The sequence below is a fragment of the Chionomys nivalis genome, chromosome 11, assembly GCF_950005125.1.
Source record: "Chionomys nivalis chromosome 11, mChiNiv1.1, whole genome shotgun sequence".
Lineage (NCBI taxonomy): Eukaryota > Metazoa > Chordata > Mammalia > Rodentia > Cricetidae > Chionomys > Chionomys nivalis.
In genome coordinates this window covers 41,100,677-41,115,289 of record NC_080096.1, presented here as the reverse complement: position 1 = coordinate 41,115,289, position 14,613 = coordinate 41,100,677, and the positions used below count along the sequence as shown (strand labels likewise).

Below are 14,613 nucleotides of genomic sequence, written 5' to 3'. Positions count from 1 at the left end.
GTGCCCGGTTCTCACTCTTAACCCAGGGCTGCAGTGCCCTTGAAGCCCTTTCTGTCCCCAGGCCCCCATCCACTTCGACCTCAGCTTGGAAGAATGGCACCATCACCTCTGTGCTTTTAAACTGCTCGACAGGTGGAATTCACACCCCATCGTGTTTAAAATGGGGTCCCAACGACCCACGGGCCAGAATTCCTGAGGGGGTTAGTTCAAATGCATTTATGATAAACGCCTTGAAAACTTAAAAGATGTTGCTTCTGGTCTTGTGCACGTGGAGTGACCGGACCTGCCCGGGTCAAGGCCAGGGCTGCTGGGTGGTTGTCTGGAGTGCGTCCTACCCTCGGGAGGTAACCCAATGAGCAACTGCTTGACGTTGTTTCTACCAAAGGCGACTCCTAAGTGGAAGATCATGGTGGTCCCACAGCCTCCGGGGCGGGAACCCTGAGTCCCGCCAACCCGGCCGCGGGCCGACCCTACCAGCGCCCCCAACCCGGGTCAGCCCCTCCTCGCACGCCGGCTAGGAGAAGAAGGTGGAGCATCCCGGCTCCCGCAGCCAATGAACACAGCGGCTCCCTGGTCCGATCCCCGGCGCGGCTCACCATTGGTCGCCGCCTGGGTCTCGGCCCACCGAACCTTGGCGACCCAAGCCAATCGCGAGGCGGCGGGCCCGACTTACAGCCTCCCGGGGCGGCGGCGGCAGGCTCTGAGCCCGCGGAGCGCGGAGCGGGCTGCCGTGACGGGCGGCGTGAGCCCGCACCCTCCCGCGCGGCGCGGCGCGACACCATGGAGCCCGCCGTGTCGCTGGCCGTGTGCGCGCTGCTCTTTCTGCTCTGGGTGCGAGTGAAGGGACTGGAGTTCGTGCTCATTCACCAGCGCTGGGTGTTCGTGTGCCTCTTCCTGCTGCCTCTCTCGCTCATCTTCGACATCTACTACTACGTGCGCGCCTGGGTGGTATTCAAGCTGAGCAGCGCGCCGCGCCTGCACGAGCAGCGCGTGCGGGACATCCAGAAGCAGGTGATCAGAGCGGGGCGCGGCTGTGTGCCGGGCTAGCGGTCCGCCGGGCGGCGGTGTGCTAGGCCAGAAGAGCGGGCGTGGGAGGGGGGATCGCGAGGACCCCGCGTGTGATGGGGGGGGGGTAAGGACTGCCCAGAGGATGAGACGAAATCAGCAAAAGCACCGGGGCAACTAACAGAACATTGGTTGGAGACTTATGGAGTGTCCGCTAGGTGCAGGGCATGCGCAGTGCCTGGAAAATGAGGGACCCTAAACCTTCAGAGGTGGGCCATAGTCAGGTAACTCATTAGGCCCCTGCATTCCAGAGGAGGAATGGCCCCCGGGAGGTGGTGCTGGGAAATGAGCCAAGTGGAGAGATTGGTTGAGCAAAGGTAGGGAATTAGAGGAGCACAGGCAGTGAGAGCAAGAAGGTTAGAAAGTCAGTTGGGAGAGGAGCCTTATGGTAGGAAAGAGGTGAAAGTTTTGTTTTGCAGTCCGAGGTGCTTTGGGCGCCTTTCGAATAAAGGACTAAAGAGAGAAGGTGAACTCCAGCTCCCAGCCCCATGTGCAGTCACGCTGCACCCAGAAGTAGTTGTCCGGCTCCCACTAAGGAGATGATGAGTTTACATAAGCTAGCCGGGCACCTAGGCTGAGACACCTTCACAGTGAAGCCCTCTTCCCCCATCCAGGACTGGCATGGGCTCCCCCTGCCCCTCCTTATAGTATCTGTTAACCGGCATCGACTGCAGAGCGTCTGCTTCCTGCTGCCGCCCTCATGGCAGCCACCCTCTTGTTCTATTTACTTCGTGCAGTGTGCTGCAGCCTGAGCCTGAAGGTGCAGGCGAACTGACCTCCAGACCAGAAGGCCTTGCCCAGGGAGCCTAGTGTGCAGAAGGTGCTGCTGTCAGAAGCACTTGGCACTCACTATCAGCCTAGCTTCTGGAGCTCACCCCACGGCTCTGCTGTTCTCCCACCCTGCCTGCACTCTTCTTCCTAGGTCTTTCTGTGGGTTCAGGTCCCACATTTACCCGCTGGATGCCCTGGTCAGGTTGTGAGCTCCTGAAGACAGGACTGTTATCTGACTGCTCCCCTGGGGGCCAGAGTATATTAATGGGTGCTTGTTCATGCAAACTAGATGGAAGGATGCGCTGTGAACAGGAAACAATGGGGCCTGGGCCTCTCGTGACTGTGATTTGCTGTCCACGGCCACCTGGTGTCTGGTACCTGTTTTACTAAAATGAGGTTTAAGTTGTGAGTTCTGCCCAGAACAACACAGCTGGTAAATAGGGCAGGGACTCACGTTGGCTTGGGTTAAAGAGCCTGAACTCTCTACTCCCTCAGCCCCATGCTTTCCAGCCCACCCCATGACTCTGGTGTCGTTGCCTCATGCCTGGTTTCTTAACCATAACTGCCTGAGTTGTTGCCTACCTTCTGGGCCCTTCCTGTCTCTCTTGAGAATCTGACAAAGAATGGTTTTTCTGTACTTTGCTTCTTTGCCCCAATCTAATCGATGTTCCAGGCTTGGTAGCGCCTACCTGTGTGACCCACCATCCAGCAGCACCCCAACTCTTCTCATTCACACTCTGTTTCCATAAAGTCTCTGACTGCAGAGTCAGGCAGAGCTAGATGGTCATGGAACTCACCTTTTGTCCTTTCAACCGCTGGCTCACAGTAGTGCCTTTCTGCTAGACCGAAAGCCGCCTCCCCATCCTGAGCCCTCTGACAGCTCCAGGGCGCCTTCCCCAGAAGTCTGACCCTTGACAGGACTCTTGCAAAATATAGCTGAAGCTGGTTTTGAGTACAAAGGGCTGCCCTAGGTTGTGTCCTGAAAATCCAGTAGTACAGCTGGCTGAGGTGTGATTGTACCCAGGACCTTCTCTCCCGTCTGTCTCTATCTTGTCTGCCGTGTCTTTCTTGGCTCTTCCTTCCTGAGTTAGTTGACTTTGCTCTCCTGGGGTGCTGTATTCCTGTGGAGTCCCCCACAGTCTCTGGCATAGATTCAGCCAGTGTTGCTCCCACCTCAGTAAAGAGAGTGTGGCCAGCCGGGTGGAATCAGCCTCACCTGGGTGGAGGAAGAGGAATTGGTACACGCAGATGAAGAGACAATGGACGGTCCTTGGATGCCCTAACTACAGCCATGCATTGTGCCTGCCTTGTTTGTCTGCAGGGACAAGATACTTTTTTTATCCCTCACCAGCATGTCATCCTCTGTACCCCCTCTGCTCTGGCATGGAGGTTTTGCCAAAGTACTACTGCCATTGGCTGGCTGCTCCTTGCCTGCCCCTCCTCTCCCTGTCAGAGTGGTACAGGAGTTAGCATGTGAGATGCTGACAGTCGGGCTTGGCACAGAACACGCTTCATAAGTAGCTGTTCTTCTGTGGACTAAGCCCATCTGTCTTCTGGTCTTCCCTGCTCTGTGATTGGTCAGTCCTGGCTATGAATCTGTGTCTTGCCAGCCATGGGTTGTATGATCTTAGACAAGTTATTTTGCCTGAGTTTCCTCATCTGCAAAAAGGGGGGGGGTCACCCCAACCTCCTAGGATTGAGAGATTTAAGAAGACAGTGTTGAGTAGGAGCCTAGTTGGGTAGGTGTGCCCTGGAGATGATAATCATTTTGACAATCGGTCTGTTACCACTGTAAAGCCTTTCCTGAATTTTCCACTTAATGTTTTCAGGATACTTTGTTTTCTAGTGCGTTTTTCATCCTCTCTTGTACAATAGCAACACATTTGCTCTCCTGTTGGCCTTGTGAGCCAGGGAGACTCCACAGGGTAAGGCCCTCAGGGCTTTACTGTCCTCCTCAATGGTACCGGGTAAAGGCATCTTTCCCAGGCCCCTTATCCTGAAAGAGGACCTGTGAGCCATTCTGGGGAGCCAGACAGAGCCAGCTAAGTCTCACCCTGTGGTTGCAGGTACGAGAATGGAAGGAACAGGGCAGCAAGACCTTCATGTGCACGGGCCGTCCCGGCTGGCTCACCGTCTCGCTGCGTGTTGGGAAATACAAGAAAACCCATAAGAACATTATGATCAATCTGATGGACATCCTGGAGGTGGACACCAAGAAGCAGGTGAGAGGCTGGGCTTGGAGTTCAGTGGTAGAGTTTACCTAGCATTCACAGAGACAAGGGGGGGGGGCGAACACACAAAATCAAGTGAGCACATGCTGTACTCTGGCTCTGGGAGCAGATGGACATTTCCCCATGTGCGTGACTCATGGGGAAATGTGTTCAGTCAAGGACATCCCAGAGTGGACAGGACCAAGGCCGTCAGTAAAGGCTCTATGTAGGCAGTTTCCCTGTCCTGCGGTCACTCTCAAGTAAACACACTAAGGCTTATATTAATTATAAATGCTCGACCAATAGCTCAGGCTTATTACTAACTAGTTCTACCCACTCATGTCCTCCCGAGCCTCACAGCCACTGAGAGAGCAGTCATGTAAACTGAGAACTCCAGGGAATCTTTTGATCGTTTTAATTTCATAAAAAATTAGGGATGGAGGAATCACAGGCAAACATGAGTGGCAAAAGGGAACCTGCTTACCCCTTCCTGGTGTGCTGGTGGGAAAAAAAAGGTGTGTGTGGGCGGGAGATAGCCAGGAAAGGGGAACTTGTCCAGAAGTATAAACACTCTTTGGCTCAGCTACTAATTCTACTTCTTAATGCCTTCTGGGTCTTTTAACTAAGATAAGGTGTAATCATTCTACTTCTCCAAACATAGCTTAAGGAAAGGGAATTGGGCTTCTATGTAATCAGAGATCTCCAACACACAGATTTTGATTACATTTTTCTAAAAGAACGGTGCAATATCCAGCAACAAGAGAATTACTGAATACAATGTGGCCACGTTGATGTCATTTCATTACTGTGAGACCCTGGCCAAAGTACACGTATCACTGTGTCTTCTCTAAGACAACTTTTTGGATATATGCCTGGCCTATAATAAACTGCACCTATTTAAAGTGTGCAGTTGGGTAATAAATTTTGACATGAGTTTGACAGCCTTGCACTAGTGAAACCATTATTAAAACACAGAGCGTACCTGACAGCCTTAAAAGTGTAGTCATGGCTCTTGGTAATTTTTTCCCCTTAAGCCCCTCCCTACCTGTTCCCCGCACAGCATCGGGTTAGCAGTGTTCTGCTTCTGTTGCTGTAAATGAATGCTAGACTTTAGAGACCATTGACAGGAGCCGTTTAGTGCATGCTTTTCTGGTCCGGGTTCTCTAAAAGGGTCATTTAAGATGCGTCCATTTTGAAGCATTTGTGCCTGGCACATAGTGTCTGTCTGCTAAATAGTATCCTGTGCGTAGAGAGATCAGTTTGTTTAGCCATTTACCTGCAGGTGGACATCCGGGCTATTTCCACTTTGGTCAGGAACGTTTCTGAGCAGGCTTTCTGTAAACATGTAAAGTCTTCCTTTGGGGCTGGAGAGCTGACTCGGCTCTCGCAGAGGACCTGAGTTCAGCCCCTGTCACCCACCAGCTCACTACCAGCTACAACTCCAGCGTCAGGGAAGCTGCTGGATACCCCTGAGCTACACACACACACACACACACATAATTTAAAAATTAAAATGGGGACCAGAGAGGTGGCTCATCGGTCAATCAAGCGTACTGTTTCGTAGAGGACCCAAGTTTGGTTCCTGGCACCCATATACAGGATTGACAACACCTGTAATTCCAGGCCTGGGGACCCAAAGCCTCTGACCTCCAAGGGCACCTGCACACATGTACCCCCACACAGATATGCACATAACACATAGTTTAAAACAATACAAAGAAATCTAAAAACAATAACAAATCTTTGTAAGTCTCTCCTTGGACAAATGTGAAGGAGAATGGCTGAGTCACGGCAGGTGGATGTTTGTGTATGTTTTTAAGGGCTTGGTCGGGTTGTTTTCCTAAGGAGTAGTGCATTTTACAGTCCTGTGAGCAGTGTGCATGCCTGCTGCTACGCATTGCTGGACCTGTCGTAGTGGTCCTTGATTTTAGCCATTCTTGTGTGTGTGTGTGTGTGTGTGTGTGTGTGTGTGTGTGTGTGTTATGGTGGTGTCTCCTTGTGGTTTAGCTTGCTGTCTCCTAATGACTGAAGACCCTGGCCATCTTTCCATGCAGACACTGGCCGTTGGTATGTCCTCTGAGGCCTGTTCAGATCCTTTGCTAATAGCAGTTTTTAAACTCCAAAATCATTCGATATTTTCTCTTTGGCCATGACTTTTGAAAACCAGAATTTTATTGCCCATGCAGGAGTGCAGAGGTCAGGACGGCTGTGGAAATAGGTTTTCCTTCCATCTTACAGGTTTGGGGATCAAACTCAAGTTGTCAGGCTCGGTGACAAATGTCTTTATCCACCGAGTCATGTCACCCATTCTGAAATACTTTCTAATTTCCCTTTTGCTTTATGTTTTGATCTTGGGTAATTACATGGATGTTTAGTTTCCAGATATTTAGCAAACTCCTTCTATCTCAGTTTTCTGATTTAATTTAGCTATTGCCAGAAAATTGAATGCTTTCAACTTAAAAAAAAAATAAATACTCCAGGTTAGTATTGTGTGTGTGTGTGTGTGTGTGTGTGTGTGTGTGTGTGTGTGTGTGTACGTGTATGCGCTCTTGTGAGTGCACAGTTTTGGACTGACATGTTCTACAAATGTCAATTCGGTCTCGTGGCTCATAGTCTTGTTCAAATCTGACTTTGCACGTTTCCTCCCCGCTCATCGCGGAGACTGAAGTCGGCCTGTTATTGTTGGTTTCTTTATTCTCTAGTCGTGTATCAGTTTCGCATCATGGATATCAAAACTCTGTTACTAGACATAAACAAACGTGTTTAAGGTTTTCTTAATATCCTTTTGATTAATCTTTTTTTTTTCATTATGAAAAGATGTAGCTCAGGTTGGCCTTGAACCCCACACCTACTGCCTGCCCTCAAATGCTGAGATTACAGATGTGCACTACCACATCTGGCCGAGATTGCCTTTTTAAAAAAATCCTCAGTTATAGTCTTCCTCTGAAATCTTCTTAATCTGATATTGATAAAGTCACTGCCTTTTCATGACTAGCAGTGGCATGATATGTATTTCTTCAATCCTTTTCCTGTTGACCTAATAAAGTGTGTTTCTTCTAGGCAGCACCCGGTTGGGTCTTGATTCTTTTAAATTGAACCTGGCAGCTTCTGTCTTTTAATTGAGGTGGTGAGACGTTGCGTCTAATGTCCTTATTTGATGAGGTTTGAGCCTGTCACCTGCTGTTCCTGTTGTCTGCATTTGTAATTTATCCCCTGCTTCTTTTTTCTTTCTTCTTCCCTGCATTCTTTTGGATTATCAAATGATCTTAATGATCCTGTGTTAGCCTCCTTTAAGGTGGAGCACAGCTTCAGGGTTTCCAGTGTGTGTTTTCCTCCAGGGCCAGTGGTGTTATCTCAGTTCACACGCAGTTTAAAGACCTGAGGACTATAAACTTTCAGGTCCTCCCTCCCGCCCTTTGCTCTGTAGTCACACTGTCCCTAGCTCTGTGCTGTTACTGTCATTATTTTAATAACCAGTTGCCTATTAAAGAAATTTAAATAAGAACACCTATTTGTCCATGGAGTAGTTACTGTCTATTCTAGAGATAAATTTCTGTCCATTTGATTTCCTTCTGTCCTGAAGGACCTCTTTAACATTTCTTGCATATGTCACAATATATACACATGCACATTTTCCCAAGCTGACAGGTATTTTTCTCTCAGTACTTTGGGGAAGTTACTCCACTGCCTTTGCTTGCATTGAGTCTAGCAAGAATTCTGTCGGGTTTTTGCTTTAATGTATTTGATTTTTACTTATGTGTCTATATATGCACACACATGCATGAGTCTCCATAGAGTACAGAAGAGGGCATCAGATCCTGGAGTTACAGGTGATTATAAGCCACCCAACATGGATACTGGGAACTAAACTCATAGCCAGGTGGTGGTAGTACACACATTTAATCCCAGGACTCAGGAGGCAGAGACAGGCAAATCTCTAAGTTCGAGGCCAGCTTGGTCTACAGAGCGAGTTTCAGGACAGCCACAGTTACACAGAGAAACCTTCTCTTGAAAAAACAAACAAACAAACAAACAAAAAAGAAGGAATACATGTGAAAAAGAGAGAATAGCATCCCTCTTAATAGGCTTCTCCCCCTCTCTTTTCTGCTAAGAGGCTTTTTTAATTGCTGCGTTTGAGCAATTTATTGTGATGTGTTTTGGTATGATTTTCTTCGTAATTCTTGGGTTTAGAATTTGTTAGTTTTTTTTCACTGAAGCTTTTAGGATAATTATTTTTTTTTCTGCCTCCTTTTTCTCTCCTCCTTTGGAGACTGCTATGACAGGTGTGCTAGGCCTCTTCAGATTCTTCAAGCTATTTCTCCTGTCTCACTGTAAATGGTTTCCATTGCCCTCTATTTAAGTCCACTAATTTTTCTTTTGTAATTCCTAGTTTGCTATGATCCCAGTCCATTGTATCTTTCATTCCAGACACTGGGTCTTGCTAATATCTTTTGTAGTTTATGTGTGTGTGTGTGTGTATGTGTGTGTGCGTGCGCGGAGGGGCACATGTGGAGTTCAGAGAATAGTTTTCAAAAGTCAGTTCACTCCTGAATTCTGTAGATTGAACACAGGTCTTCAGGCTTGCAAGGCAAGTTCCTTTCTCCACAGAGCCATCTTACTGGCCCTCAAACTTAACTATTTGAACACAGAATTCAGCTGGTGTTCCTGGTTGCTCTTCTGTTAGTTCTAATTCTGTTTTGCTTGATGGGTTTTTCTCATCATGTAGTTTCCTGCGTCTTTGCTACCTCTAAGTGTTGACTGGATAGTTGTGACATTCTGACCTTTTCCTAGTGGGCTTTGGGTATTGCATTCCTACCCAAATTGAGTTTGTATTTCTAGGAGGCAGTTAAAATCCTGGGAACAATTTGATCCTCTTGAGTCTTGATTTTCTTAGGTAGGAGCAGAGCACCATCTAATCTGAGTTAGTTGTTTCCCGAATACTGAGGCAAGGCATTGTATGGACTCTGCCCAAGGCACCGTGCATCAAGTTTTCCAGGCTGGTTTATGAGAGTGAATGCTAGGCCCTGGATGACCTTCTGGTGTCTTTACCTGTAATCTTCCCTGATGATTCTGCTCCCTGGCCTCAGCCTCAGGAGATAGGTTGCATATGCTGTGGTGCCCTTTTCAGTTTTTCCAGGAGTTCCTCTCTGGACAACACTGTTGTGAAACTCTGTGCTGCAAACACTTTTCTGATTGGTCCTCTGGAACTCTGGTCTAGCAGATCATAATGATGCTCCACCCAGGTTTCCCTCCATGTTTCCCTCATTCTGGGCAGATGAGAAGAGTCTCAGAGCTTGCCTTGTTTGTTCCCTGTCTCTCAAGTATCACTAACTGTTTAGTAGGAAGTGCAGAGCAAGCAACTTCCAAACTAAGAATCAGAAGCAGCTGGGTCTCTGGACAGTCACCCATGGTTCCTCTGAAACAGTGGGTCATCCATCTTTGGCTACAGACCCAGAATATCTGACAAACTTTTCTGTGAAGCAGGAATTTGGAAGGACTGTCCTACCTTGTCTTAGCAAAGTTCAGCAATTGCCTGCTTGTGTCCTGCTTGTCCAATTTGGACAGCATACTGTCAGCAGTCGAGGCAAGAGCAGTTTGTTGCCCAGTGGCTAACTTTGCTATAGCAAAAGTAAACTCCATATGGAGTTTCTTCGATGTCCAACATCCTTTTTGGAATAAATTTATGCAACCAGTAGCAGACGTGTCTTACTGTCATGAAAAGCCTTAGGATGGACTAGAGAGATGACTCAGTGGTTAAGAGCACTCTTCCAGAGGATCTGGGTTTAATTCCCAGCACCCATGGTGGCAGCTCACAGTTGTCTGTAACTCTAGTTTCAGTGGCTCTCAAACCCTCATACAGATAGACATGAAATCAAAACACCAATACACATGAAGTAACAAGAAATAAGTTTTTAAGAAAAGCCTTAGGTTATTAAAACATCCTAAATGCCATATTTCATAAATCTCTGAAGTATATGAAAGACTGCCCACCTATGTTATTTAACCTTAAAAATATACCTAGCATGACTACAAGTTTGATTCTTATGGATGACTAAATACCATCTAATTTCTTAATTATACATTATATTTTTAAATGATCTATATAGGTATAATACCTCAAACAGGAGTAGAAACTTATATACAATAGAATAAAACCTTAAATTTGTATCAGTATATAAAAATCTATACCAATTTAAAATATTTGAGATTTAATAGTTTCTTTTTACTTTAAATTAGACTCGGTAATCTGTTCTTTTATGTCCTTTCTGTAACTGCCCCCCCCCCTTTTTTTCAGAAGGAGATCCTTGAATCCAACCTCCCTTGCTTAGTTTCCTCCCTTACCATGACAAGTAACAATTTGCAACCAACCCCCCCTAAACAATGACTAACATTCATAACCTATAGAACAATCAGAAACCACACACACACACACACACACCTCTTGGGTATGTGGGCATTGTATTCTTAAAATTACTTCCTGCTGACTGGGGGCAATAGCATCTTTAGAGGACCCTGAGAAAATTGAGGTAATGATCAAGTCCTGGGAGAGCTAGCTGTGTTATTTTTTGTTTAGTCTCTGTGTGATGGAAAAATCTAACGCTGATCTAAAGTCTTGGCTGGATAGTCTGCAGGTTGTACCATCTCAACTAACTGCCTTGTAATTGTCCTGAGCAGTTTTGTAGTTCAAAGTTGATCTTTGGATGGTGTTTGTCAGCTTAATGCTGTTGCCACAATCCAGGTGGAATCGTCATTGTGGGGCCCAACTTCGTTTTGAAGATTTCAAAGGTCACTGTTAGGAATGATCATGGGTCACTGCAGAAAACTTAAATATTTTAAGTATCATAAGCAGCAGATCTCAGAGAAGTTAAAGGACCACAGTCTATTAAGTATATCCAGGCTACGCAACTTAATTCTAAATATATGTGTATATATAGTAATCTTATAAATTTAGAGATAATATTATACATTAGTGACCGTAGTTTTCTTCTGTCCCAGATCAGGTGACTCTTCTGACATGAGACAGAGACTTTGGATTTTCCTTTAACAAGCATGCTTGGGTTTATTTATTTTATTTATTTTTTTGTTTTTCAAGACAGGGTTTCTCTGTGGTTTTGGAGCCTGTCCTGGAACTAGCTCTTGTAGACCAGGCTGGTCTCGAACTCACAGAGATCCGCCTGCCTCTGCCTCCCAAGTGCTGGGATTAAAGGCGTGCGCCACCACCGCCCGGCATGCTTGGGTTTAGAGAAGGGGAGGGACAGCCATGCTCTAACTCCAAAGCCAGCTTGACTTTTAACTGAATTGGGACCACAGACAGACCATTTGCCTTTTCAGACACAAATCTTTGGGAAGATATGTGAAATTTTACCCTGTTAGAAATGGGCTTTACCTCTAATCTACATGGGAAGTAGAAAAAGACAAGATCTCCTGAGTAAATTGGGATCATGGGGATCATGGGAGAGGGCAGAAGGGGAGTGGGGAGGAAGAGAGGGGAGCGGAGAAAAATATATAGCTCAATAAAATCAATTAAAAAAATTTTAATGTGCTTTACCATTGGACCAGTTTTACTCTTTTTCTTGGGACATTTTTCTCTGGATGTTTGTCCTTTTTCTTCAGATGTCTCATTTGTCTAGTGGTCTTCAGATCCCTTAGTTGGATGCTTTTATTCTCCTGTAAAGATAAAAACAAAACCCTGCCCCAACCCTAACTTTGGCGAGTTCCTTTTTTGACAGATTATGTCTTTGTTAAGACAAAATGATTTTTGGCAAGTATTATCTTTTAATTATAAAAAAAATGTATTTTTTTCCATACTTGATCAAATGAAAGGCTTTTGTTAGCCTTAGAAGTTTTGATTGAATGACCAAGCTGTTTGAGGAACAATCACCTCTCCTATCAAGAGGTCTCTTCTGTTCGAATCTAATTTTTATCAGTCTTGATGGTACCCATAGCATTTCTTCTGTGGAAACAGAAGCAGTACATTTACACAGTACACAGTATACAAATATCCCACAGCAAGTTGGCTGTCTTCTGTAATTGCTCTCTATCATATACATTGAGGCAGGGTTTCTCACTTGAACCCAAAACTTGTCAGTTTGGCGGGTCTGGCTAGCCAACTTGCTCTAAGGACCCCTGTCTCTAACTCTCATACACTGCGCCGGATGTCACATCTACCAGGCATTCACATGGGTGCCAGGAGTCTGAAATTCTGTCCTCGCACTTGAGGTTTCCACTGAGCGGTCTCCCTTAATCTCTCATGCTAGTTTCTTCTCCCCATATATAAGGTGTTTTTGCCTACCTAGGGGTTTTTGCATTGCTTGCATGCTTGGTGCCTGCAGAGGCCAGAAGAGAGCATTGCCTTTTGAACTGGAGTCACAGGTGGTTGTGAGCTGCCATGTGGGTACCGGTAATCTAACCCAAGTCTTTTGGAAGAGCATCCAGTTGTCCCAACTGCTAAGCCATCTATCCAGCCCCCCCAGGACTAAATTTTTAGTAGTCAAAAAGATGTGCATGAGTGGGTTTGTACTTGTGTATATGTATGTTGTATTAAAACATACAAAAGAGCAGCTTAGACATATGGAAAAGCAAGACAGATCTGCTTCGTGCTTGTCATTGCTAAGTGAATAATAGTTAGTATGGATGATTGCTGTTTCTTGCTGTAACTTCCAAATTAATATTTCTCCTATAATCTAGAAAAAAAGTAACTGAACTTTTCTTGTATTTATTCTGTTTGTTTGGGATTTGTTTTGTCTGCTTTCTTACAAGATTTTGCTGTATAGCCCCAGCTGGCCTCCAACTTGTAGCAAGCAGTTCCCCTGCCTCAGCTTCCCGAGTGCTAGCATTCGCTGTGTGCAACCACACCCAGTAGTTGTGAGACCTTCAAGAGGATGGCATTCAACACTTGCTGACTCGAACCAGAGGTCATTCACCGTTAATTAAAGCCAGTCTAGTATTCTAGAAAGAGCCATAAAGGCTGAGGTGTGTGTTCTGCGTGCAGGCATTCTTGTTGGGTTTGACGTTTCCCTCAGACCCAGCCTCTTTCTGGTTCCATCTTCAGATTGTTCGAGTGGAGCCCTTGGTGTCTATGGGTCAGGTGACAGCTTTGCTGAACTCCATTGGCTGGACCCTGCCTGTGTTGCCTGAGCTCGACGACCTCACCGTGGGTGAGTGCTCCGTGTTTGTGGTCGGTGGACTGGGTGGTCCCAGTGTCACAGTGGAGGGCATCAACCCCCTTCCGTATAGCAGAGCTCCTCAGTGACAGCTTTCCCATGCTTCAGTCTGCTTCCTCATGACTGTTGTTCCAATTCTGCCAGTGTCACGCTTGGAGTAAGTTTGGTTCCTCTCCCTGCAGGGTCTGTGACCACCAAAGCTTTTGTCCAGGGCCAGCACCCTCCCATAGCGCATAGCACCTTGCCACCCAGTTACCTCCCTTTTTGTTAAAGTTCCTCTTAATGTGGATGCACACACAGATTTATTTGAACCTCTGAAGCTGGCCAGAGGTGAGGGTGGCGGCCCTCACGGAGACCTTCTCACTCCTGCCCTCCAAATCGATGGATAGGGAATACCCTCATTGAATAGCTCCATTCCCACCAGCTCCACCCTGCACACCACAGCTTCCCCTGCTGACACGCTCGTCTCCGCAGGGGGCCTGATCATGGGCACAGGCATCGAGTCGTCCTCCCACAAGTACGGCCTGTTCCAGCACATCTGCACTGCATATGAGCTGATCCTCGCAGATGGCAGCTTTGTGCGCTGCACGCCGGTAAGTTCAGAGATGGCCGTGGAGTCTGGTGGCCGTCCTGGGGGTTCCGTTGTAAATACATCTCTTGAGCTGTACTGTTGGGAATGCTGTATACTTGTGGGGTTCATTTTCTCCAACAAACTGTGAGTGGATACTATGATTGCCATGAGTCAGGACCCTCAAGCACAGAGAGGCTAAAGGCCTGCCCGAGGTCACACAGATAGGAAGCCCTTCACAGCTAGAACTTAAACCTGGGTCACCGGGTTCGAGGTGGGTACATCTGAGCCACCAGAGCTTTGGCCTCATGGAAGAACACCCGAGGAAAGACAACTAGCTCAGGAGATTGGGTTTGGGGTTAATAAACCACAGTCGGCCAAGAAATCCGTCACGGTGAGTGGTTCGGCGAGTCTTCCTGCACTCTGACCTGAGCCCTGTTATCTGGTCATCGGGGAAGGAGACAAAGGCTTCTCTGAGGCTGGTTCCTCCTTCGGCAGCTGTGTGAGCTGGAAGGGGAAGGTGCAGTGTCGGGGTTCCTGGCATGGAGCCAGGGGTGCTATTTAGGGAGTTTGTGCTGTGGTGACCTGGACAGTGAGATAAGTAGCCCAGGAAAGTGATTGGTTGACAGTATCCTACTGCCTGCCACAGAACTTCCTTGTCCCCTGGCCCACTGCTCCCTGTCCCGCTTGCCACCAAGGCAATGCAGGTTAGTAGAGCTGGCACACCACTGGCCTATTGGTAAACCAGCCCGAGGCTGGAGTGTTTTGGGAAAAGGCTCTCGGAGACGTAAAGACTCTAACTTAGAGTGCCCGGTGGACAAGGCAGTGTCCGTCT

At 47.1% G+C, this 14,613-nt stretch overlaps 1 protein-coding gene across 1 annotated transcript in view; it reads left to right on the top strand.

The window, feature by feature from the left end:
• Positions 1–672: 672 nt before the first annotated feature.
• Positions 673–14,613, top strand: part of Dhcr24 (24-dehydrocholesterol reductase) — a 30,306-nt gene continuing 16,365 nt past the window's right edge. Inside the window, exons 1-4 of the mRNA XM_057784947.1 lie at positions 673–1,011; positions 3,903–4,058; positions 13,099–13,204; positions 13,685–13,803. Coding sequence (XP_057640930.1) covers positions 781–1,011; positions 3,903–4,058; positions 13,099–13,204; positions 13,685–13,803 — 612 coding nt within the window. The 5' untranslated portion in view covers positions 673–780. The remainder of the gene's footprint in view (positions 1,012–3,902; positions 4,059–13,098; positions 13,205–13,684; positions 13,804–14,613) is intronic.